At 35.9% G+C, this 27,666-nt stretch overlaps 1 protein-coding gene across 2 annotated transcripts; it reads left to right on the forward strand.

Moving 5' to 3' along the window:
* Positions 1-27,521, forward strand: RAB3IP (RAB3A interacting protein). Of its 2 annotated transcripts, none has more exons than XM_026699608.2 (12): positions 1-388; positions 11,673-11,830; positions 14,882-15,154; positions 15,303-15,564; positions 19,452-19,547; positions 20,431-20,508; positions 21,436-21,639; positions 23,140-23,268; positions 23,873-23,985; positions 25,742-25,841; positions 25,941-26,010; positions 27,123-27,521. In XM_026699608.2, the coding sequence occupies exons 3-12, from the start codon at positions 14,904-14,906 to the stop codon at positions 27,203-27,205; spliced, it is 1,386 nt and encodes a 461-aa protein (XP_026555393.1). In that variant the 5' UTR covers positions 1-388; positions 11,673-11,830; positions 14,882-14,903; the 3' UTR covers positions 27,206-27,521. The 2 variants fall into 2 exon arrangements, with proteins under 2 accessions (XP_026555393.1, XP_026555423.1); XM_026699638.2 differs by having other exon boundaries at positions 255-388; positions 14,882-15,147.
* The last annotated feature ends 145 nt before the right edge of the window (positions 27,522-27,666 follow it).

A 27,666-nucleotide genomic window follows, 5' to 3' on the forward strand; every position in this document is an offset into this window, starting at 1 on the left:
AGAAAATACTGCTCAGGACGAGTCCAAGTGAAAGACAATTTGCAGAGAATTTCAGAGGGATTAGTGTCAAGTTCCGATTTTCGTATTTTTCTCGCTTCCCCGCGAAAAAGCAGCTTTGCCAAAGCTGCCGGGGAACCTCCACTCCGGCATCAGCATGCAGTGAAGAGTCACATCCCCTAGGGGGAGCCGCGCAGCTCTCCGCTCCACCCCAGAACTCCTACCTGGAATAGGCGGACTCCAGTTCCGCCCGGATCGAGGTTGTTGTGCTTTTAAACGCGTGCGCAGTCGCGCCTCGTTGTGCCTCCACCGCTGGCTTTCGGGATCGGGTCTTGCAGCCGGAGCGAGAGTCGCCTGCGGCTGAGAAGGGTGGCCTTGCTGGCCTCCGCAGGTAAGTCCCGCTGCTAGTTTTTCCTCCTCCTGGAGTTACTCAAAAGCTGTAGCTCCAGAGGAGTCGTGGCATCGGATTGCAAGTTGCAACTATCATTACCTCTGGTTAACGTGGTTGGAGACTCTGGGAGTTGTAATTCGACACAGTTGAGGGCAGCGGGTTGCAGAAAGATGCACTTCAGCCTTTTCTTTTGCGTCGTCTCTGTGCCGCCGCCGTGGCAGCCAGCGATTAATGGAACGGCGTTTCTTTTCCCAACCCCTCGGCAAGCGCAGGTGTCTGTCTCTCTCTCTCTCTCTCTCTCCTTACTCAGGTGTTTCAGGCGCCACTCTGACCGAGCGCATGTGCAAGGTCACTGGAATGCCTAGGTTTGGCTCTCTTGCTCTCCTGAGCCCGGCAATGATTCCTTCCACAAACACACACACCCACAGAGAGAGAGAGAGAGATCATATCCAATTTTGTAGATGGGCTAACGCCAGAGCTCATTTTGAAGCTGTCTTTAACAGCTTATTCAGCATGATGCTTTTAATTCGTACGGTAGAAAGGAACGTAGTGTGATAAACGGAGGATATAAATATATGGATAATGGAAATTTGTATTTCCGGCTTGCTAGATAACTCAGTATTATACCGTACATTGAACATTCAGAATCTGCTGCTGGGGCCTGAGCATCCAGCATCCATTGCGCTTTCTTATTTTCAGAGTCATCAAGCAATCTGCTGCTTTGCTCTCATTAGGCTATTTCTCAGGTTCCCTGAATTCTCGGGCCCAGAATCTGCACGTTTGAACTGATAGTTTGCAACATTCACGGGAGTGGATTTTGATAAAGCTGATTATTTTCCAAGATGCTGCAGCACTCTTGTTTTTCCCCAGAGGCAAACACAGCCATTCTGAAAATGTTTATTTTGTTTGTGAGAAGGCCAGAACTACAATAACCTAGATGCCTGAAAATACAGACCAAAAATGTGCAAAGCTCGTGCAAGTATGTCTGGCCTAGCAGAATCTCTTCTGTTTTCCCAATGTCTGAAAGTTGTGTTCTTCACCTCCCTGAACCTGTCGACATAACTTTTATTAAACTAGAGTGTTGGTTGCAATGGCCAGAATAATTTTTTCTGGACTTGATCTGTTTTTGGTAACAGGTTAATATTAACTGGAGATTACCAGTATTGTAAATACTACAGATTTAAAGTAATAATAGTATTATATCATTGAGGTTAAATTGGTTGAGGGAACAATAGGAATATATGTTACTGCAGGTTTGACATTAAGTCTTTAATGAAGCATTTGATAGAAATTGCCTATTTAATTCATTGAAATTAATAGATTGTGGATTATTTTAAAAATAATGAAGTTGTACATAGCTCTTGGAAAATTACATCTGATAAATAATGGAAAATTAATAATGCATGCATTTGAAAGCCATTGATACCTGAGCTTAATCTTTTATACATAAAAGGGGATTGCTGGCAAAAGTTAAATATAGTCATATTTTATATCATTCACTTCACATGTTTTTTTGTATATTGTACATGTCAGTTGCAGAATTCTTCTATGATTAAAATAACATCTGAGAATAAGGATAAATAATTCACTCTAGTCATTATGCTTTTAATAAATAACTAGTCTGTATAACTTGCAGTTGATTCCTTTTTCAATTTAAAGGGATAATACTTGTGGAAGAGAATTCTAATGGAACATTTTTTTTGTCAATAGAGAAAATATTTTGACTAGGTACAAGGAAAAAGTCCTTGGCATTATATAAATTGGATACTTTTAATTGTTTTTGAGGCTGTTCTGAAATGTTTCAGTGAATATCACAGTGTTTAGCAAAGCTGAGAAATCAAACTGCAAGTATTTCCAGAAAGCTTTTCATATGGGCTCCAGTGGCCCCAAAGCATGTCAATTGCAAATTATAAAGTGGCAGGTAGGGATGTTAAATGCACTACTGAAAAGTAATCACATTATTTAAATTTAATTTAAATACCAGTCAGAGGCAGTTTTTATCCTAACCATCCTTTATCAGTGTAGACTTCGATATGTTTAAAGTCCGGTTCTAGACTTTGCTCCCCACTCCAAATGTTGCAAACCCCTGCTATAAAATATTTTTGCTGCAATTATTTTAGTTTTTTCAGGATATTATCTCATCAGGGCTAATAATAAAATATTAAAATGCATTCATAATCACAATTATATTCATATATAAAGTCTTCATAATCCAGTAAACATATTTGAGGCAATTATTTGAATAACCTGTCTCCAGTCTTTCCCTTAATAAAATAGTGATCTTATTAGATATAGAAACCAAACATGAATTAATAGCCACCAGGGTCTATGAACCTTAACATTTCCTAATAATCTAACATCCAGATGCAAGGGTGAAATTGAAGAGAAAATGGTTGACTGAGGTCTTCCCTCCTATTGTAAAACAAATAGGGCTATCGTCAAGCCAGAACTTGATATCTGCTCTGCAAATTATTGGATATTTTGTTAAATGTTGTAATAGACAAAAATGGTTCCAATTTTAAAAGTATCTTGGCTATTAAATCTTCACCTATACCCCAGAGTATTAATCAAACCAATGTTCCTTCAATGCTATTGGAATACAGGTTTAGGAATATCTTCCAAAGTGCTGGAATCTTATCCTTGTGATTCAGTGATTCAATTACAGATTGGTCCATGCCCTCCCTTACTGTACTTCATTCTTATAAAATTGTAACAAATATTGCCTTTGATTAGGAATATTCCTGGATAATCTGAAGAATATTATAAATCATTGATGCTGTTCAATGTTGCTGTCTTGTATTTTTGTCTGTGGCTGTAATAAAACCCATCAGGCAACTAGTTGCAGATGACCTGCTGAATTGGTAATGATAAAAGTTCAGTTGGAGTAGACCCCAATGTCATTTTTGCCTGCACCCTTCATTTCCTTAGATTCCATCCTAAATGTTTGCTGATTACACCATTTTTATGAAGACACTTTAATACATCTTTAGATCAGGCTTGGATCTGCTAGTCTACAGTTTTCTTGGCAACTTTTTCAGAAGTGGTTTGCCCTTGCCTTCTTACTAAGGCTAAGACAGAGTGACTGGCCAAAGTCACCCAGCTGTGTACCGAAGGCAGATCTAGAACATACATTTTCCAGTTCCTAGCCTTGTGACTTCACCAACAAACTGGCTCCCTTCAACACATACATAGTTATTTTGCCAAAATTATTTTCAGCTTTTAAAAGAACCTAATCCTTCATCATGGTATATTAAATATTTTATGATCAACTCTTACATTCCATTAATCTTCATTCCTCATTGTTCTGCTCTTTTGATTACATAGGCACCTGTTTGGTTGCAGGAACTATTTTTAATGGCTGTATTGTTGAACTAAGTAAGTGCTATGTTAATGAAGTTGAACTATTATGTGTTAAGAAAAGTAAGTCATTTAGAGGTAATACTGATTTTTAGTTGTCCTTTGGACTTTGCGTTCAGTTGAAAATCAGGAGATTGGCAGTTTAATCATTGCTATATATGACAAATATTTACTATTTTTGATCTGATATTAAACTTTATTAAAAGAAGTAGCAGATGTTAAACTCGCTAAGAGTCAACATACCCAGCTTTAAGTGCTTGAAGGACAACTTGTTGCTAATACTGTGTTAAGTAACTCATGTTGTGTTCCTGAGGTACATTCAAATTTCTATGTAGCATTAGTTTGATCTTACAAACATGGTATCTAAATTCAAAAATATAGGGCTTTCTTGGGGCAGGAAAAAAAGACATTTGTTAGCAAATACAGAATAACTAAAGGGGAAATAATTTATTCACACAAAAAGCCCTTAGTTTTTAACAGATAGTAATTCTTTTTTAATGATTGGCAATATTCTTTAAATATTATTAAAATTGCAAAAAAAGAATAAAGTACATCCTTCAAAATTAATACAGCTATTACACTGATTTTTACAAGGGGGACATATTTGGTTTCAAAAGAACCTAACTTGAAATTCCCCCAACATATTGTCTATAATTCTCATCTTTCCCAGTTTTAGAATGATCCAAGTTATAGAATGATCCAAGTTATAATCAATACTTTTGAAACACGTAAGTTTGAGGAATATATTTTAGTTCTTATAAGACAACATCAAGCTACTAGTTGAACTTTTAGTTATTTTCAAAGATAACTCCTGTGCTGGTTCTCCATTGTAACTTATTTCTTTTTGTTATTTTTGGATTTATATCATGTCTTTATGCTAGAAGAAAATTTAATTTATAAATGTTTAAAAGTAACTTTTAATCTTTTTAAAGTATTCTTCTTTATCGTAACATTTTCTACAAAGGTTATCCCAGGTTATTCACTTACATTTATTGCAAAAGATTTCTCTAGCATGTCACTACAATGAAAAATAGCTGGTAATGAATTGCCAAAAAACAAAAGGGATGGTCCTCTCCAATAGCATCAAACTCCTGTGTATATGTGTATGTTTGTGTTAAAATAATCAGGCCATAAAAGAAGTGAAATGCTTTAAATCTAGGAGTGGTGTTCCAATCCTGTAAAAAGAAAAAAGATCAAGATGATTAACATGCCCTTGTTGTAAACTAAAAGAATGCAGCAGTGATTTTAAGATTATAAATTTAAAATTCCCACCATTGTTTTCTGCCACAAAAAAATTAAGGGTGGGGGACTCTTCATTCTTTTCCCCCTGTAAAAAAAGTGTAATCAGGATTTGTAATGTTTTTTTCCCTTGATATTTAAATGTGTGGGTAATGTGGCTCTGAAACTAGATGCTGGTCTTTGAACAAAAGAAATCTGGCGAGTACTGTAATTCTATTTGCTTGGCTGAATTTTAACCTGACACCAACTGGATAGAGATGGATCTGCTTGGTGGAAAAACACTGGAAGGAAAAACTGACCTGTGGCATTTCCCCTGAATTTTTGTTACTTTCTGGTCTTGCAAATGTTTATCGGTCTTAAGACTTCTCCACTAACTCTATCTGCATATTTATTTATTCTAAATATCACTGGGAATTCACCAGAGACTGTCAGTGTCTTACCCTCAGCAATTTAGGGGGTCAGGTAGTCCTTGATATATGACCACAATTAAGCCCCAAATTTCTGTTGCTAAGCGAAACACTTAATTGAGTGTTGCCCCATTTTATGATTTTTCTTGCCACAGTTGTTAAGTGAATCACTTCAGTTAAGCTAGTAACACGGTTGTTAAGTCATAACTATAAACCAGTTGCCAAGCTTCCAGATTTTGATCACATGATTATGAGGATGCTGCAATGGTTGTAAGTGGGAAAAACTGTCATAAGTCACTTTTGTAGTGCCATTGTAAGTTTGAATGGTCACTAAATGAACTTTTGTAAGTTGAGGACTACTTGTAATTGCTCTTCAGCTTCCAAAGGTTAAACCAATGTGAAGCAGAGTAGGTTGGCATATTGGATGCACTCTCTTATGATATAAGTTTTGTTCTTAATTCAGTCTTTACTAAGATTGAAAAAAAATTATGTCACCTTGATGAATTTTATATATTTACTGGACAAGAGTCTCTAAGGTGATATATATTATTGCAAAATTCTGCTATTCAGCCACAGATCCTGTTTGAATACTGTATATTTGTAAGAACTGAGATGAATAAATGGACTGAAGTTTCAGTCATGACTGTTTTCATGCATTGCTGTATCTGATTGCATTCTGATATAAAAGCTGAATAATAATTATTTATAGAAAGAGAAAAGTATAGAAAAGTTATTTACTGCCTGGAGCCTTTTCAGTGAGGTAGTTTATAAATCTTATAAATACATACTCTTATACCCCATGCATATGGAAGGTTGTACAATATAGGTTTTTAAAATGTATCTTAATTTTGAATTATGTAAATAATAAACAGATCTTTGGAGAGACTTGTGGATTTATGTTCTGTAGGTTATGCTTAAAATTGTTCATATGTTAATACTTTTGCTCTTAATACCACAAAAGAGGCAGTGATCGTTTCCATACTGTTGTGAAGAAAACAACATGCATGTACCTAAATAATCACCAGGAGTTAACCTTCAATTGATGAAGACTTTACTTTCTAATTTAGTTCCAAAGTAAACATGAGCTGGAATCTCTGCATAATTTATCTGATCTATTTGGAAAAAAAGGCAGTGAAGTGAAAGGCAGGTGCATCTGAAGAAGTGGGGGAAGGGAGGGCAAAGCCCAAATTGAGCACCACACTGTTACTGCTGTACATGTGCTGTGACATTACAGGTATATGAGGGATGGTGCTTACTTACATCATGATTTTAGGATGTTAACCTTTTCTGGTGAAACCACTGGATTCTGTGGATACTTACATCAACAGGTATGTAACTATTCCAAAGACTCTTGGTAGCTGTGCACTGTCATTGAATAAATACTAGAATAACATTATAGGAACAAGAGCAGTTAAATAAATCAAATCACTAATTTGTAGAGGGCTTTCTTTGTGGGAGGAATTAATGGTAAACCCTGCTGATTCCCAAAGATATTTGCTTATGCCAAGTCTGAACAGAGAAGTATTACCAGATGCAAAAATACTAGGTTTAATTAAATACATCTAATATTAGGTTATGTTTTTTCTCCAACATTCTGTAGAGAAAAAAATTTCAGGCAGAGGCAGATGAGGAAGAATTGATTGGAAATAAACAATGGAGTCTTTGGTGCTTTCTGAATTTGGTTGCTTGCAGATATTTCATTACTGACTAGATGTCTATGAACATGCTCAGTCATGCAGATCAGTGGTCGCCAACTGGAGAAAATTTTGGTGGGCTGCAGAGAAATCTCACCCCCAGAGCACCCCCCCAAAGCAATTAATTCAGGCTGCGCAGAAACACAAGGCTGCATCGTCCACATGGCCTGCGGGAACGCTCCCCGCCCACTCACTCCTTATCTTGACTGCTAAAATTGCTATTTTTCCTTTTTCCAACCATCATCTGTTTTGCCATGAGATTTAGATTAGCTAGGAAGCAGGAAATGGTTGGATTTCTTGCTTTCTAGCTAGTCTTTAGATCTTTGGCTCTGCTTTTAATCACAGCCGAACCTCCCTTAGGACTGAAGGTTCTGTTATTCAGTGCAGACCCATGGCAAGCAAATTTGAGAGACTGAGCTAGCCAATGGCAGATGGATAGATTTCTGAATAAATCTGTGATTCTGTGAGCAACTCAATCTGCCTGCCTGCTTTGCCTGATTTTGGGTAAAAGTTGCTCTTTTTTTAATAAAAAAATCAATATTTATATAAATATAATATTTACATACAAGCCATGCCCAGCCAGTCACATGACCACCAAGCCACACCCACAAATTAGGCCATGCCCACAGAACCGGTTAGTGGTCTCTGGGATTTAAAATTATGAGTTTGGTGGTCCCTGAGGTCCAAAAGGTTGGCAACCCTTGCTCCAGGTCATGGTTGTCCCAAAGGTGCTTTTTTCATTTTTTCTAATCAAGGAGAAAATCCCATCCCCACCAAAACTGGCACGGCAAGTAATTGTATATAAGCAGGGAGCAAATCCCAAACTCACTAGCACTGATACTTTATCTAGTCGGTAATGTCCCAGAAGGTGTTTTTTCCCCAAGAGGTAACTGGTTTTTCTTTGAAGTTGTTTCGCTTCTTATCCAAAAAGCTTCTTCAGCTCTGAAGTGAAAGCATGAGAAGTGAAACATCTTGAACACCCCCTCCCCCCCAAAGTCCAGTTGCCTCTTGGAAAAAAGCACCTTAGTGACATTACTGACTAGATAAAATATCAGTGCTAGTGAGTTTGGAGTTTTCTCCCTGTTTATATACAGTCACGTGCCATGCCAGACTTTCTCCTTGGTTGGTGTATTAGTTTCTGCTTGACTGTTTGTTTGGTGTTAATCCTTGCTTATCTAGGTGATAAATTATATTTGAACACCATTCAAAAGTGACAATAAAAAAGCCAAGAAAAAAGACCAAAAAGATTTTTTGCAAAAAAGATTCTGCAAAGAATGTGCTTTGGTCTTTTTTCTTGGCTTTTTTATTGTCACTTTTGAATGGTGTTCAAATATAATTTATCTCTATGTGTTTAGCTGATTTATCTGAGCACCAAACTTCTGTAAATCCTTTTTTCCTTCTTGGGCTACTTGGTGTTTTGATTTACTTAAGATGTTTTGGATGACTTTAGTTTGTATGTAATGATGCAGTGTAGTTGTAATAGTCTGATGATTTCTGACATGTTTTTGATGTATGCAGCGTTACTCTTTTCATAACTTGTATTGACCAAGCTGTAATGGGTTGAGTGGTCAGGCACTTTTTGCTAAAATTGCATGGGTCCCCATTTTATTGGAAGATGTTATAGAGGCAGTCTGCTCCCTTTTTGTTGTATTCTGAGTTGCTGCAGTGCATTTGTACTTATCTGATAATGTTCTTACATAACTCCTGTTGTGGGAGATTGGGTTGTTACTTTGATAATATAGCATTTAGATAGTATGGCTTTTTTTAAAAAAAGACTTGCATTTCTTTTTTTTAAAAAAAATTGTTTATTCAACGTTTCAACAGTTAAAAACAAATTTCCACATTTTGCAATGATACTATAGCAGTGTTTACAGACTTGCATTTCTAATTGGCCATCATTTTCTCCGTGGATGAGGATTTTTGAGAAGGTTAGTAAGTTTCCTTTTTTCTTTGTGAATGTTATCCCTTTGAAGATGTTGATTGTTTCATATTTTTTATTATGATAAAGGTGGTTTACATAGCAGATTCATGCTTTTGTCTGTATGTATGAGAGTACTATCTAGGCATCACACCACAGTCATTGCTATGAGTCCTCAGAATGGTGATCCCATGAATTCATGTTTTGGTATATTTATCCATCAAATACCATCAAAATCCATAATGAGGTAGAAGTTGATGAGGTCCATGATTCTGGGAATTACAAACTTAGTGTATTTGGTCAGGTTGGATGTGTTGTGTACTGTAGTACTGCTGCTATGCCTTTTTTTTTTTTTGCTTCTTCTGGCTGTACGACATAGAATGAAATGATCGGTTGAGGAATAAGGGAAGTTGAAGTCAACGAATCTTAAAGTTGCGAAAGTTGAGAAACATTGGTTTAAGTTGTAGTTGAGACTTTTCTGGAGGATATTACATTCTGCAGTGGAAAGTAGGCAGCTAGGAAACAAACAAAAAACCATATACGATTCTGGAATAGACTTTATCAAGATATAAATGCTGAAAAGTATGCACTGTAGGGAAAAATAGAGATTGTAGGTTTGTAATTATAATTTATAGATATAAAAAAATCTAAAAGTATATTTAATGTATGTTACATATCATTTAGATTACAGACACATTTTAAATTATATTTATAAATAAAATTATAATTTATTTTTCCTTAGTTTGTTTAATTTAAAGTTGTGGGGGTATGTGTTTGCCTGCACTTTCGTTACAAAATGTTTTATTCATAAATACCTATGTAAATTCTGTCTTGATCTTGTTTGGAGAAATATTCCAGCGTGTAAATTTATTTCCTGCCATCATATTCTGAAAAAGGGTTAAATGGTGGTGGTTTTCTGAAATAGTTTTGAGTCTTTGTTTAATTCTGCATGATTGTCCTTGAGTTACTTACTATTGAAAAATAGTGCTTGGCAAGTATAATACCCATAGTACCTTTTTAATGCTTCTTAACTGGCGATTAATCCAAAGCTTTTTGTATTCATAACTTCTTTTAGTGGACTCATTTGGTTCATTTATTTTTGCTCTCCAATCAGCGAAATGAATACCAAATTGGTTCTTTATACTCTTAGCATTTAAACATAATATTTAGTCTAACAGAGAACTTGAGTGCTAGTAGAATTTTATCCAGAAAAAGGCTATGTTAATCTTCAGAGAATGAGTGCTGTAGTCAATCCCAAATGTAGAAGTTAGGGGATGTTGAACTTTTTTTATGGACTATTTTTTACAGGTAGTCCTTGACCTCAATTGACCCCAAAATTTCTATTGCTAAGCGAGACATTTGTTAATGCCCCATTTTGCAACCTTTCTTGTCACAGTTTTTAAGTGAATCACTGCAGTTGTTAAGTTAGTAACAAGGTTGTTAAGTGAGTCTGGCTCCCCCACTGACTTTACTTGTCAGGTCACAAAAAGAAGTGATCAAAGGACTCAGGGATTCTGCAATAGTCATAAATATGATTCAGTTGCCAAGCATCCAAATTTTGATCACGTGGCCATGGGGATGCTGCAGTGGTCATAAGTGTGAAAACTGGTAATAAGTTACGTTTTTCAGTGACGTGACTTTGAATGGTCACTAAATGAACTGCTATAAGTCAAGGATTACCTGTATCTCATAGTACCTAGGAAGAGATACAGTACTTTCACTTACATTTCTGATTAACTGAATTCCAACACTGCATCCAAACCCTAAATTTGGAGATAAAGTAAACATCTTAAAAAGATGCCTTTGCTAGAATGAAATCATCCCCACCCTTTTAAACCATCCTCTTTTAATCATTTTAGATTGTTTTTCCTTCCAGCTTCATGGTTTATTTTTGCTGTCAGTTGATTTATGAGGAAAAACCCACAGCCATTACACATGTATTAATGTTGATTTCCAACATGTCTCTAGAAACATTAAATCTGTACATTGTTTACATAATTTGTTTCCATCCTTTTCAGCGTTGTTGACTGTGCTTCCATAGCTATGGTAGTAGTGTGGTATTGCAGATTGCTTGGAAGGGTAGCTTGTGTCAGGTAGCAGCTAACACTCTTGGGCCTGGATGCTGGAAGGGGTTGGATTACACTGTATAAAACTAAGGCTCAGAAGTGCAGCACCAAATTTTGATCACCGTTATCATGGCTATATCAAGTTTTTCAAGAAAATGCCAGGAATTTCAGGTTTGTGTTTTGCATTAAAAATAATACAGCTGAAAAAGGTGATATTTTCTCTGAGGAATTTAATAGCACCTTGACTGAGCAAGATCAAAGGAAAAGAACATTGAATATCCAATTTTGAATATTCAAAAAGTTTAACCCAAGATTATCTCACAGTGCATGTTTGCCACATTTGTAGAAATAAGTACTATATTGACTATTGCTGTTATTTTTTATAATAGCTGAAGAAAATATCAGCTAGTACTTCATCAGGTTCATCTAATACAATTGATTCCCATAAATTCTCTACAGGAATCAGGAATAAGTGTGAAACAAAAAAAAATGAGACATCTCCATGAATAGAAAAATTATATGTCATGTGTTTTACAGCAATGGTCATCTTGGCCTTGATTTAAAACATAATCTTAACATAATTCTATTTCTGTCTTTTTGCAGATCTGTTCATCTCAATGCTTATGGAGAATTGTTTGATCAAAGCCTATCTCGGAATCTTCTAAGAATTTACCTTAACAAGGAAGAGGATTGGTGATTCTTCACAGATCCTAGGATTTAGCCACTGGCTTCTGAAAATAATACCCTATATAATGATTGCTGTATGGTCCCATTTTCTACCTTTTATCTGGCTTCGTCTTGTCTAGTTCCCCAATTAGGGTTGAGAAACTTTTTGGAATGAGAGCATATTTGAAATTTTGAAAACATGGGCAGACTCACTGCATGCCATGTTTGGGGGTTATCTATTCCCAAAAGATTTTTATGCATTTTGGAAAACATCTTTTTACCCAAAGTCACTGTGATGAGATAACTTTGCAGCATTTTGAATAATATTTTGTCTATTATTTATGCCTATTTATAGTTGAGAGCAGAGGTGGTATTCAACCAGTTCTCACTGGTTCAGATGAACCAGTAGCGGTGATTTGGCATGGGTTGCTGAATCGGTGACGACTACTGGCTGGCCATGCCCCTGACCCAATCACCTGGTCACTCACTTGCCCAGTCGCTCCTTGCTTTCCCTACCACATGGCGGCTGCGGCACAGCTCAGGTGGATATCCCGGGGCTGCTGCACATGTGCACTGTGTGTGCAGCCACTACACATGCAGTCTGCATGTGCAGCAGCTCCGGGACAGCCACCCGCCTGCCCACCCTCTTCCTTCTCCTGGTGGATGCACTTCTTCCAACGCGGCCCAGCCAGTCAGCAGGTCAGTGGCAGATGTCCCGGGGCTTCTCCCCTTGTTGCAAGTTGCCTGCAGCTGCTGCGTGCTTTTTTCAGTGCGGCTGGAGACCAGCCCCACCCAAAAAAGCACTTCCTGTTCTATGTGCTGTGCCTGGCAAGTCTGAGTAGATAGCCCATAGAACAGGGCGGCGTCGGAGAGTTGGAGAAGCGGAGCGAAACCGGAGATCAGTAATTTTTACTTCAAGAAGCCTGCAACTGCTGGCATGTTCTCCAGCCCCACCGAAAAAAGCACAACATATGCCAGCCCATTGGAGAAGCAGAGCGGCAGCTACAGGGTTCTCGCACCAAAAAGGGGGTGGTTGGAGGAGACTTCTTACACTGAAAAAGGGGCGGCTGGAGACCAAGTGCATGAAGCCTCCCCCCAATTGGCCGGCTGCTCTCCTCCTTCTCTGCCTGTTTGTTCTGTATGGTTGAGGAGGAGGAGAGCAGCCGGCCGGTTGGGGGAGGTTTCTTGTGCCAAAAGAGGTGGCTGGAGACTGAAAAAGAGTAGCTTCCAGCCACCTCTTTTGCAGCGCAAGAAGCCTCCCTCAACCGGCTGGCTGCTCTCCTCCTCCTCCTCAGCCATACAGAACAAACAGGCAGTGAAGGAGGAGAGCAGGCAGACTCAGCAGGCAGTTGTGATCTTTAGTTGGGCTTTTTTTTTTCACCCCGGGTGGGGGGAAGGCACGTAGGAAATCACCCTGTCTCTGCAGCATCGGTCATGTGACTGAGTGGGTGTAGCCAACTTGATGTCACAGCAAGGCACTTGATGTACCATCTTGCTGAGTTGGCCATGCCCACCCAATCACATGACCACCAAGCCACGCCCACAGAACTGGTAGTAAAAAAATTTGAATCCCACCACTGGTTCAGAGGCATTCTCATAAATAAATATAATACCAGCCACTCTGTCGTTAATTACATGAGTTTGCAAAACAAAAATCCACTTGGAGCAATATCTAGGTATCAAGGGAAGGATGTCCATAAGCACTCTGTTGCCTAATCTCTACTCTTTTAAAATAACTTTATTAAAATAAATTGTCTAGTCACTTGCTCCTGCTGTTAGATAGATTGTAATTTTTGTGTACTTTTGAGTGGGACTGAAGAATTGGAGAAAAATGTGAAATTGAGAATGTAAGATTTAGGAACAAGTGGGGATCAGCTGTACTAGACATGGAGTAACAAGTACGTCACCATTGTGCTCATAAGTACCTTCCTTGGCAACATCTAAAGGTTTTATTCTATTTTACATTTTTCCAAGGAAGGATACTTAAAAAATATAATTCCGAGGGTCAACATTGTCTTTATTTCAAACATGCGATGCCCTATTAGTTCAGAACATAAACACGAAGGATGATTTGAGCGCGTATTGTGCTCAGAAGTATTCATTTGCCTAGAAAGCTCAGAGTAAGCTATGGTGATAGTGAATAGATTTGGGAGGCTCTGTTCTGATATTTGTGCTTTGAGATGTGTTAGTCCCTAACTGCTGTGACTTTGAGATTGTGCGGGTCTCCATCAAAAGCATTTTGCAACAATGCTTATGACACAGTCTTAAAATTCTAAAAGATGGAGACTTTTGATTTAGGTAATTCTGGTACACAGTGCCTAGAAAACAAAAGATTAAAATATAATTTTAAGTAATCTCTCATTAATCTTAAATTATTAAAGGTAATATAAATCAATAAACTGTTTCATATGTACAGTATTTATTAAATTTATATGTCGCCTATCTCACTATTAAAGCAACTCAGGGTGTAAAATAAATAACTGAAACCTCTAAAGATGAATATACTCCTTTGCATCCTCCCGCAGAAATCAGGAAGCAAGCTAAATTTTAATTTTTTTCCTTCTTAAGTCTATTCTACCTTTTATTTAACTTTCTATAGATGTTCTGTAAAAATTTTATGTGTCTCACTTAAATATCGGTAACTGATCTGAACTTTTTGATACCTTTATGAACACACTGAAATGCCAATATGAATATGGGAAATAGCACGACAGAATTTAGGGAAGTTTGTAAAATAAAGGATAACCGTTACTGATCTTATTTAAGAGGTGTGAATTGTGAAAGAAGGGCTTTTGATCCCAACCTTAATTGAAGACACAATATGTGTGGTTTGAATTTGAATTTATTTTTATGAGCAAATAAATCCCCATGCCTTCCTCTCTCTCAAATATTGAGATTTTTTTGAAATGATTTAGAACACAACTTGGTAAACAGAAGGAAAAATAAATCTCCTTTATTCTCTATATGGAGACATAATGTTGGGATCCAAATATGTATGTGTGTTCATATGTACATTGCTGCTTTAAAATTGCCAACATAAAATGTTTAATATGCATTTTTGAATAAGTTGATAAGTTCACCATCTATTTGCATGTAATCCGGGGATTGGTAACAGTCCAATAATTCCAGGGTTTGTTTGTTTTTAGATCTTCATATGATTTTTTTATCATGGCAAATGACACTTTAGAAGGTTTTCATGAAGTGAATCTAGCTTCCCCCACAACTCCAGATCTTTCAGAAGTGCACGAATCTAAAACTTCTGAAGAACCTGCCTCGCCTACAATTATTTACCGGCTTCATCCTTCAGCTGTGTGCTCCTTACCTATTCAACCAAGTGCTCTGAATGTGACTGATCTTCCTACACAACCTGTCTACTCATCTGCCAGGCACCTAAATTGTGCAGAAACACCAGGTATCAGGTTGGTTGTAAAAAAAACTTCTATTGATTATTACACAGGTTGTGTAATTAATCACTTGTATTATCTGTGAGTATCCTTGAGTCTTTTTTAAAAAAATGTAGTCAATGTGTAATGTATTATTTTGTAAAAATACTCTCTTTCCTTACAGCATCAATGTCACAGAAACTGTACCGTGTTCTACCTCAGGAAGCTATGGAGGGTTGTCCAAACATGATCATTCCAGGAAGGACAACTGTAGCGAAGAGAGAGAATTTTTGCAGGGTGCAACAGTAACAGACTTTTCTGAAGGAAGAGATGATATTTTTGGGCTAAGCACAGATAGTCTGTCTCGTCTGCGAAGCCCATCGGTATTGGAAGTTAGAGAGAAAGGCTATGAGAGACTGAAAGAAGAACTTGCTAAAGCTCAACGGGTAAGAATAATACACATAATACATATACATATATACATATAATGCTATTTCTGTGTAAGGGCACAATATTGGTGTTGAGATAAAACATTTCAAATCCTTGCAATTCTTTATTTGTCTTTATTTTCTAACTTTTGTGTCCCCTTTCCCCTAACTATACCTTTCATTATATATCAACAAAATATTACACTGCCTTTTAGATAGCTTCCTAGTTGTGTCACTGTTTATTGAAAAACAATGTTACACTGTGGGGGTCTGGAGAAGCTATGATGAATTTAAGATGACCCTGCAGTGAGCAGAGTTCTCAACTATGGTGGACTGAGAAGTCATCAAACGAGCAGGCTTCTTATTCCTCTCCAGACAAGGATAGAAATCAGGATTGCCCACATGAAATCCAGACATGAAAACATACAGTAGTTCCCCACGGGAGACCACTGTGTAAAACAGTCGTCTCCTGGGACTTAAAACTCTAAGAGCTGAGAAAATCTCCATCTTTGCCTAAACCATGGCTTTGAGACTTCAGAAGGACACTGGGTTTGCAGACTTCCCTTTTAATCACCTTTAATCACGTAGTAATTGCTTTTTGGATATTAAGAACTTGCAAAGTTGGATATTAAGAACCCGGCAAGTTGCAATGTATCAGGTAAGTTTTCTTCAATCCTTAGTGAAATAAGTTTTATCAAATTTAAAGGTTTTGGAAACTATTTTGGAATAAGAAAAAAAGCGATTACAACATTGATTTTTGATTGTCACAGATGGACTAAGGAGACAGAATTTGAAATAAGATTTGAAGAAATTATAAGAATCTGTCCTGTGGGAAAATGTAGTTTAGGAAAAAAATAAAGCTTTTAAAATTAAATATAAGAAATATTCTTGTGGGAAAATGCTGTTTATCAGAATAATATATGATGGGATGTTGAAAATTAAAACATAGAGGGAACCAGAAATAATTAAAATGCTATAACTAAAGGTTCAAATTATTCTGAATAATTTGAATTTATGGATATTTGGGATTAATACACTAATTAGAAGTTATTTTTAAGACTTATTACAAGACTGAGACTGATTTGAATGTGGATTTAAAAATGACATTACAATAATTTTAAATATTTTTAAATGAATATAGATAAAAGAAACCAGCTGGTGTCTTAATACTTAAAAGAAATAACAAACAAGAAAAGTGACTTGTATATGATTTTTAGTTTGGATTTAGAAAAAAAATGTCAGAGGAAACAAAAAAATTTTTTGGAAAGAAATCAAGGAATCTATTCAAAGGGAATAAAGATTAAGATCATTAAAAGTAAAATAAAGGAACATACATTGGGGTTATCTGATTAAGGTTAGAATGTACATTTTTTTGGTACTCTTAATGGATTTTTGGCGATCAGGGCTGAATTGTTTATAAATAAGACATAAGATAGAGGAGGAAGATACCCTTTGTTCTATTTTTAGGGAACTTGATAAGGTACTGTGTTAAATAAAGGACAGAAATATAGGAATGTAGCTCATTATTTCTGGTAAGTCTTAATGGACCTTTGTTGGCTAGAATTATATGATGAAAATCTATTTATAAATAAAAGATGAGACAATAAAAGAGTGCTTATGTTACACCATTAGAGAAGAGGAGAAGCTACTGAAGTACTTGTCATGATGGAGAAATTTTTTTTATCTATCTTTTTTCTTCAATGTGATTTTCCCCCTTTTTTGCACTTTTTAATTTATATCATTTTACTGTTACATTTTTTTAGTTTGTATTAGCTTTGTTTGTAATTGTAAACTTTTAATAACATTACTATTAAAATGTATATTGCTATTAAAACATTTTTCATAAAATGCCAAAACCAAAATAAGATACTTTAGATGTATGATCTTGATGTTGCTTGTTCCTATTCTGCAGTCTTGGGTCTACAGTATGAATTTGATGAAGTGCCTAATGGGTACTTCTCTTATACAGCATCACTTGGCTTATTGTTTCTCTCTTAAATCATATATGAAGAGGGTTGAGTGCCCTATAGATACATACGAAGAAGATGAAATAGTCCTTCCATTATTTTTACTTTCCCCTTTTTTTGCTCTGAGCTTTATTGCTATTATCAGAATTAGCTTGAAGCAATTTAGTCCAGTTGTTTCCCCCCCAGACAGTGGCCTTGCCTTCTCAGTTTTAACTGTCTTCAGAATGATTGCTACTTTGTAATTCTGCTGAAATGTAATATTTTTATATCTCTTTAGAGACTGATACAGAAATGCTGAGCAGTTGCATGCTGCAGTACTGATTCCAGAAGCTTGATGTTCACCTACAGAGGGAGAGATCCCTTCTGTTCTGGGATCTTGCAGCCATTGCCCTGATGTACTTTTCTTAATATTTACTGCCCCCTAGTGCTGCACATTATCTTTCATAGTTGTTAAAGTGTAAAGGTTAACATTTTGGGGCTTAAATAGACTTTCCTTTTTAGTTAAGCAGTTTTTGTCTTCTGATTTGGCTACAAATATAGAAGATATATGGTTTCATGAAATATAGTTTGTGTCTACATATGTGCAAGTTCCACGGATTTAATTCTCTTACCAGTTCAGAAAAATGCCTTTAATTACAGACAAAAAAAAAGGAATGTGACAATTGCACTTTCAACTTGTAGACACTATGTTAGCTGCCACATAATGTGGACCAGGGATCTTATTGAGGTCATGTTATATCTTTATATCCCTGGGTTCATTGTGTTTTCATTTTTTGTTCAGCCACTATAGCTGTTTATCATCGCTCTTAAGATTTCTTGAATTTTTGGCTGTGGGAAAGAGTTGTTATTCAGGTATTCAGTAAATATTTTGTAAGCAGGACATTAGGGTTCAGTCCTCAGAATCTAAATATAATTTGGGAAAAGGCCTCTCTAAATTTCTGGAACTTGCTGCTCGTGTGATATTGTTCAAGGCAAATCACAAAAGAACTTAAATAAATGAAAATTGAAAATAGCAGGAAAATATTTCATTAATGAAATATTCATTGGAATACTTGGACTAAAAAAGGATAAATGCAGTTGATTTTTAATGGTAATTTTAACAATTGTGAGATATTACTTTTTGAATTGTAGTTTCCTTCAGTATACGCTTGCTGAATATACAGCAAGTATAGTTTAATATACATAGCTGAAACATCTCCTAACTGAATAGTTAGCAGTCACTGAGTATCTACAATACTGACTTCTTTAAGAAATGCTTTCCTTGCATGAAAACCTACCATTTAATTTTACAAAGTATTAAAATGTGAAATTAAACTATTAGTTATACATTGATCTGTGGAAGGAAGAATTGGAATTTTCAGTTTTGGAAAATCAGTGGTCCAGGTGGTTAAAAAAATGAAACACACTGCTTATGATTTAAAAATGTAATTTATTCATCATAAAAATATCATTTCAGGTTTATTTGACCCATACAAGAATATTTTAAAAGTGAGGGAAAGTAAATTTCTTCTTTTGATACAAACAATTTAACTTACCATGATTTGCTTTTGTTTTTATTGCTTTATTTTGGTTTCAGATTTTAACATTTATGTTAATATAGCTTTAGAAAGACATAGTTAATAATCTCAATATGATATTGAACTATGCTTCTTAAGTCAATAGCCTGCTTCTTAAATTTTCCCACTTGTAATGTGAGTCCAAGAGAGTAGTGCAAATAAAGGAGTGAAGAAGATGGAGCTTTCATCTCCTGTTGACTTTGTGTTATTTTATATTAAAAATGGATTCTATGCATTTTGATTAGTTATCAAGAAAGCCAGATCCCTGAATGAAATGCACATGGTTATCTAGCTACATATAACATGAACCTACTTCCATTTCTTTTTGAGTTTGCAAGTTAAAATGTCAATATGACTGTCAGAATAACATTTTTCTCCACAGGAACTGAAACTAAAAGATGAAGAATGTGAAAGGCTTTCCAAAGTACGTGATCAGCTTGGCCAGGAACTGGAAGAACTCACTGCTAGCCTGTTTGAGGTTTGTTAAAAGACTTTGGTATAGTACAGGGGTAGGAAAACTTGGTTCTTCTATCACTCATGGACTTCAACTCCCAGAATTCCTCAGTGAGCCATAAAAGGTTCCCTACCCCTGGCCTACTGGTTTTTCAGTTGTGGGGGAAATCAATTTTTGACTTGAATGGGACAGTTTAATATACAAATGTAAATTAATTATTATATATGTCATTATTGTAAATGTCCTACATTTGTATATTAAACAGTCCCATTCAAGTCAAAAATTGATTTCCCCTACAACTGAAAAACCAGTAGGCCAGGGATGGGGAACCTTCTATGGCTCATTGAGGAATTCTGGGAGTTGAAGTCCATGAGTGATAGAAGAGCCAAGTTTCCCTGCCCCGGTATAGTATACTCTAGGAATGATATGGCTAATTTCATGAAACCTTTAATTGCCCCCCCACCCCCCACCCCCGAAAAAAAAAAATAGAAAATTTGGGAAATCGTGCTTCTAAACGATGCATATTCAAAATGAAGAAAATTTCCCCCATAGGTTAGATTCAAATTTATGTTTTTGATTTTAGAATGGTATTTTCACAAGTTAGTTTCTCAATGGTAATCAAGTCTCAGTGTCTGTTTAAATTTGCTTAGATTCATTTTTTCCAATTACTGTGCTAGTCTGCAGTAATTTTAAGGCATGAGTAAAATTCCTGAACAGTGAACTATAAGATTTTCAGAAGTTGTGTTGCCACAATTGCAGTCACCAAAAATATCTTATTTCTGTCTAATGCTTCTTATAAAGTAAAATAAAAGAGACACTTAAAAAATGAATATATTGGGTCCTATTTTATATATATAGTGTAGGTCTATGTGAAGTAATCATGCCACATAAGCTTTGTTTTCAATAGGAGGCTCATAAGATGGTGAGGGAAGCTAATATAAAGCAGGCCACAGCAGAAAAACAGTTGAAAGAAGCACAAGGAAAAGTAAGTTCTAATTCTTGATATTATAGCCAGTGTTTACAAAATTTCTCTTTCTCTCTCTGCATGCTTCTTTTTTGTGATTTCCCAACTGGATTTCATATGTACTGAGTTCAAAAATCAGTTTCGTTGATTCTATTTCAAAACAATCTAAAGAGAAATTGGTGAGAAACTCTATTCACACCATTTGAGAATAGGGTTCTTATTTTCTGGCTGATTATTTTGCATAAAGAGCTAAATCAGTTTTCAAAGTTGGTGAACCTTTTCAGATTTAGCTCGCTGCTGAAATAACCAGTGTAATCAATCTATTTATTTATTTGCTCAAATTATATGCTGCTTTTGGATACAAATTGAACACTGTGAATGGCTTGCAGTTTTCATTAGAATAAAAATGCAAAAGATAAAAATAAGGAAATTAAAGCAAATCCTGGCAAAAAAATCACTAGCATAGCCCTTAACTGTGTCCCTTTTATAGTTCCCCTTTCTTTCGATCTTTAATTAGATATTTTATATTCCCTATGTCAGGCTACACACACACACACACACACACACACACACACACACACGTGTGTGTGTCCCCTACTAAAAGAATTTCTCATAATTCTATTACTGCTATACATAAATATAACGTATACAGAAGTTCAAAAGATACCAGATTTTAGTTCCCCCTCAAAATCAATCTTGTTGCTAGTTTCCTATCTATGCACTGAAATCTTGATTTTCCTGGGGTTGCAATTCTTTTTATTTCAATCATATTGGCTATGAATTGCGAAAGTTATACTTTACATCCATCTTTTTACGAAAACTCCAAGGGCAACAGACCATATCTTCTCTTGTTATTAATAAATAAATAAAAAATAGCATCTCATCTTACTATGCAGGATACAGCATGGCATGTTTCTAATACTTCTTTCTTTTGATATATATATTTAGATTGATGTACTTCAGGCTGAAGTAGCAGCTCTGAAAGCATTAGTGCTATCTACTTCTCCAACTTCACCAACAAAAGAGGTTCAATCCAGTGGAAAAACGGCCTTCAGAAAAGGCCACACAAGGAATAAGAGTACAAGTAGTGCAATGGGTGTCAATAACCAGGAAGTTAACATGATGCAGCCAATTGTAAAGGACTGCAAAGAGGTATTTTAATAATTGGGGTTTGGTGAAATATGGGGCTCAGGGATTGCAAAGATTATTGGGTGTTTTTACTCAATAAGTAGGACTGATGGCCTAGAGATTGAGCTCTCACCTCACAATCAGGAGGCTGTGAGTGCAATCCTAGATAGAGGAAGATTTCTTTCTCTGGGTGCACTGAGAATATATCTGCTGAATAAAACTCCGCTTTGGCAACAGGAAGGGCATCCAGGCAGTAAACACTCTATTCAGTTGCCCATACTCCAACCCACAAGGGATTATGGGATTGTTAAAGAGGATGATGATTGATTTGAGCCCTTTTCTTCTGCCACATGCAACTGAAACTTTTCAGTAATGATGTTTGTGACTTGGAATGTTTTGTTTTAAAGAAAAGTCTATCTGTAATAACAACTTGTTAGACCTGTCACTATATTCATATGAATGGATTTTGACCGGAACATATCTTTGATAGGAACTGATTTTCCCTGTTTCAGTTTTAGCCACATAAAAGGAAATGCTATATTGAGGAGAAACACTAATCCGTCCCCCATCTCCTGACTGTGGTTTGAATGATGCAATTGTAGCTGTGCGTTTAATGTAATTTAGTTTCATTGACTTAATGAGGCTTCTTCCTATATTAAACAAGCTAGTTGTTGTCAGGTTTTTATGGGATGAAATTAGCAGTTAATTCTGATAGGAAAAATATATAAAGAAAATAGAATCTTTTTTAAAAAGCACTAAATTAATAGCAACTGGGGGAATCTCAACAATATACTGTGTTCAGGAGGTCTCCCATTTGTTGCATCAGCCAGCCAATTATGCCATCCACTATTTCATTCCTTTCAATCATCTAGTTTTCTTTATATTCCTTTTTTTCAACAGCCAATTAGAATTTACTGAGCATGTGTAGTCTGTTTTCCTAAGCGGACTGAGAATTTATTTGCCATGTAACTTTAAATATTGGTGGTCCCAGAAATTGTTAACCTTTTCAGTACAGTGCTACTTTGGCTTACACTAGTGTACATCTCTTAAATCCAAAAAACAGAAAAAATGATTGATGTTATGAACAATGGCATATATGTATGTAAATATTAAGAAGCCAGAGGTAGAAGTTGACAAATAACTAACACTTCAGATCAGTTTTCTCTGTTCTGGGTATTCTTCAGATACGTGGACTTCAGTTCTTAGAATTCCCAGTCAATATAGCTATTGCTAAACTGGATACCCAGTTTGGGGAAGTCTGCAGTTTAGTGCCTTGAAGTTGTTATGCATTGGTACAATGGAGTTAATTATCTTGATTTAAGTGAAAGAATGAAGCATCTACAAATAATGTGGATTTAGAGTTCTTAACAAAGCTCTCTGTCCACAGATTTACATCACTGAAGCGCAAGTGCTATGTAATGTCTATCATTTGTGATTATCGTTTGGTACAATATAGTTTATGGTATAGTGTGATTCTTGAATGAAGAGTTGTGCTCTCATTTGCTTATTTTATTTCAATGTTAGGCTGATATATCTCTGTACAACGAATTCAGATCCTGGAAGGATGATCCTACCATGGATAGGACATGCCCGTTTCTCAATAAAATCTATGAAGAAGATATCTTTCCATGCTTAACCTTCTCAAAAAGTGAGGTAATGCTTTGAAAACATATAGTGATAAAGAAGGTCTTTAAAACAATTACCACCAAATACTTTGATATATTTAGTTAAGTTTGAAATTCCCTCTTTTATCTGCAAAGTATTTCCACAGAATTATAGGTAGGATTGATTTTGTTTGTATTGCATATACTGTAGCTCTGGGCCATTTTACAGTTAAGGTCATAAATATTATTTCAAGAAAAAAATTTTCTCTAGATTTGTTACTGAGAGTTTCAAAACAGCATATTGAACCTTTGAGCAGTAAATGATTTCAAAGGAGTCCATGGTGGTTGGATATATCACATTTTCATTCCTGTGTTTCTAAAGCAGTGTTTCTCAAACTTGACCACTGGAAGGTATATGGACTTCAACTCCCAGAATTCTCAGGGAGCCATGCTGGTGAGGAATTCTATGCGTTGATGTCCATACATCTTTAAAAAGCCAAGATTGAGAAACACTGATTTAAAGAATTGAAGATACACACTTCCTTTCTCACAGATAAATTAATAATATATCCTGAAAGAACTCATAGCATTCTTTGTTTCTTGGGAAACGCCTCAGAAGAACTATTACTTACCTCTTTGTGGTCTAATTTCAGTTGGCCTCTGCTGTTCTGGAAGCTGTAGAAAACAATACATTAAGTGTTGAGCCTGTTGGTCTGCAGCCTGTTCGATTTGTAAAAGCTTCTGCGGTTGAATGTGGAGGACCCAAGTATGTTGCAATTTAAGAATCTTATGGTACTGGGAATATATTGTTGGGTTTCATTCTGGCAGCCAGAAAGAAATGACTAACAGATTTACCCTAAAAAGAAAACCCCATAAATGTTGCATGGAAAGCTACAGGATGCCCTATTTCTTCCTTAGCAAGGCATGGATCTCCATTTTGTTTTATACAGAGAGGGAAGGTTGTGTTCCCTGCAGGTATTACCAGGACAAAGGCAGTTGATGTGCCAGCAGAGAGATTAAGAAACCCTGTTTTTGGCCTCTGCACACCCCATTTTCAGCCTGTTCCAGATGGAGGGGATCAGAATGGATGGAAAATGGAGGTGGCAGTAGGCTATGGCAATTCCTGCAGCCTGAAACAGCTGATCGTCAGGAGGCCAGTCCAACCGACAATCAGCTGCTTGTGCTAATCAGGCCATGCTGAAGCTGACCAGGCTGTTTGCTTTTTGCTTCAAGGAGGCAAATTGCTGGGAGCCAGATTTTTTTCCCCCTTGTTTTTCTCTCCAAACGCTATGCACCTCTTATACTTCAGAGCATCTTATACTCCAAAAAATACGGTAGATTGGGCTATAACTCTAGGTAAGTCTGAGAATCACTATTACCCAATCTCAGATCCTACTTTAGTTTATGGGGTTTAGATTAATAACCAAGTCTAATTTCTTAATAAAATCAGGAGCAGTAGTAACGTTTACTGATGGTGATCCTGAAGCTGAATTAGAGATTATGGTTGTGAGAACAAATATTTTGTAAGTTTAAGAATAATTATGTAATGGAAAAGAACAACTTTCTAGAATCTAATTTCACTTTCTAATATTTTATGTGGCATCCATGTTCTTTTATTGTAAGGCAAATAACTATAAAAATAATAATGGATGAAAATACTGGCACATGATCTAATATTTGTACAGCAGCCTTTTTACTTTAAATGTTGATGCTTCATCTCCAAAAATAATACTTTGTTACCGTGTGCATTAAATAATGTCAGTGACATGCAGGAGTTATAAAGCACATTTATATACAGTGATTATCCTCTTAGTTTTGCTAGTTGCCTGGGACTACGGTATTACCAGGCATCTGATGTACTCCAGTACTTGTGTATCCCAGGCTCTGCAGACCTGACAGTTAATTGGCTCAAAAAGCATGCAGTGATTCTTCCTGTCTCCATATTTTACTGTGCTTTCTACATTTTCGCTCTTTTATCTCCACCCCCACAAATTACACACCATCTTGGCTATACCCCCATTTTATGGTATAAGGGAGTCTTTTTTTTCCCTCAGGATCAGGCATTTCACCGATCTCATTTCCCCCATGGCCTTCCCATTGCATCAGAAGCTTGCTTCAAGTATTGCTTCAAAGTGGCACTTCTCATCATTAGGTAGCTAGCAAGAGATGAGCATCAAACTATCTCCACAGGATTCATAGAGATGGTAAACCACAACAAAGTGAAGGGATCTTAAGTCTGAGATGCTTTCAGGCAAAAAAAACCCCCCACACAACGATTTTTTAATTTTTTTTTTTTTAAATGGCAACTCTGTCTGGATTTGTAAATTTTACTTATGTGGTTTTAACAGCTTTACAAAACATTGTAAACACTGAGCACATCAGTTCATAATTTGCAATAATTTCTGTCAAAGTGGTATAAAAATAGATGACAGGCTCTTTGGCAAACAACTGTACTATAATTCAGTATTCATGTAAATTAAATCGTAACCCATCTTTTTAAAACTGTTCCATTCTGTTGACAGGAAATGTGCTCTCAGCGGACAAAGTAAATCCTGCAAGCATCGGATCAAGTTGGGGGATTCAGGGAACTACTATTATATTTCTCCTTTCTGTAGATACAGGGTAAGAAGTGTTGAGCTCTAAATCATGGTTTGTAGATTTGGATCAGGTTTTAATTGAACACCTGGAATTCTAATTCTTTATCTCCCTCCTTTTCTACAGATCACATCAGTATGTAATTTCTTCACATACATCCGATATATTCAGCAGGGGCTTGTGAAGCAGCAGGATGGTAAGTTAAGAATGAGGCTTCCTGTAAGAAAGTTGTGTATTTCTTAGCAGGGCCGCTATGTTTTTGCAGCAGGTTGCAGATTTTCAGAAGTCTATTTTTGCTATATAAATCAAGAACTTGGGGAAGTTATAATAGTCATCTGTGCAAATTTCAAAGGGGCAACATGTCATTAAGCTTCTAATTTCTAGACAATCATTGGGTTTCATATAAATATATCCACATATTTTTGTGACAGATTGTCTGTTTCAAGGGAGGGTAGAAGAAGAAAAATAGAAAGCAGTGTTTCATTCTTCTAAACTGGGCATTCAGAGATATATACACCAGTTTTCCTGTTTTCTTAGTTCTTTACATCCTTTTGTGAATATTCCATATCTGCATTGCCCTTGGAGATTAAACTACATACACTATTTAAAAGTTAGGTTCAAGCATGCAAACCAATTTTATCTTCTACTGATAAAACATTTTTAAAGGTGTAAGCATCATCACTGCACTATTTGCATGGTCAGTATTTTTGTATAAAAATGTTGCAAGAGATTTGATATATTTATCCTTAAATCTGTAAACATCAGTTAAGCAATCTGTCATAACTTTTTATATACACAGTACGCACAGTTACGAATTCTAATTTTCTGTTAATGGTTTAACCAAACTTTAAGATCTGCGGTATTAGAAGGTAGTGGAAAATGTTATTTTGAAATTTAGATGTTTTTATCTGAGTCCTTGCATCTTAAAAAAACCTGAATGTAAGATCCTAAAGTAAAGAAATATTTTATATAAACAGAAGTAAGTAAATAGTTTTAAGGCAGGAAAAATATAACATAGTGCAGTTGATAAAGATTGACATATCATTAGATTTCACCCCAAAATCTTGAATTAGTTTGAAAGATGAAATGAATGATAGGTATGTAATCAAAAGTGGCTAAACATAATGCTATCCTTAATATAAAATACATTATTATTTTTTCCAATCAGCACTTCTCAGTAGCTGCATTCTATTTAAATAGTGCTTTTAGTATCTGAAAACACGGATTTAACATTGCTAAATATTTTTGTTCATTGGGAACTTTTAAAGAAGCATTTTTTTCCACAACATCTCCTTTTCTTTTGCACAGTGGACCAGATGTTTTGGGAAGTAATGCAACTGAGGAAAGAGATGTCGCTGGCAAAACTTGGCTATTACAGGGAGGAGCTGTAACTTCAGTATTTCTGGTGCCTGCATGAACTTCCATAACTGTACATACATTTGAGCCAGTTCTATATCCATGTCTATTTATTTTAAAATGGGTCCAAGATTATGTGCAAGATTGCACTATATACTTCTATAATTCAACAGAATAATTTTACACAAGAGATTAAAGCTGGCAAGGCAAGATAATTTTCAGGTATACTTGTGATTATAACTTATGACTGAGAAATTCAGGTGAAACACTGCTCAAGATTTATGTGCATTTTTGTGTGTTCTAGAGAGTTTTTAATATAAAATTTCATCTTAATAAAAGATTAAATCTGAACTCCCTGGGTCTGAAACATTCTTTTAAAAAATGTGTAGTTTGTAAAATGTATGAAAGAAAGTGATTATTTTTATCAAAAACCAATAACCAAGGGCCTGAAATGATTTTGGATAAATGGTGATTAATTAGTGCAAGCATGGATATA

Source organism: Pseudonaja textilis, chromosome 5 (assembly GCF_049901715.1).
Source record: "Pseudonaja textilis isolate UNSWEBS1 chromosome 5, rPseTex1.2, whole genome shotgun sequence".
Classification (NCBI taxonomy): domain Eukaryota; kingdom Metazoa; phylum Chordata; class Lepidosauria; order Squamata; family Elapidae; genus Pseudonaja; species Pseudonaja textilis.

Bases quoted from the DNA above. Each gene is read 5' to 3' on its own strand.
- RAB3IP (XM_026699608.2), top strand. From the start codon at position 14,904: ATGGCAAATGACACTTTAGAAGGTTTTCATGAAGTGAATCTAGCTTCC. The intron at 15,565-19,451 runs GTAAGAATAATA...TTTTCTCCACAG, and splicing joins AACTTGCTAAAGCTCAACGG to GAACTGAAACTAAAAGATGA. The intron at 23,269-23,872 runs GTAATGCTTTGA...GTCTAATTTCAG, and splicing joins TAACCTTCTCAAAAAGTGAG to TTGGCCTCTGCTGTTCTGGA.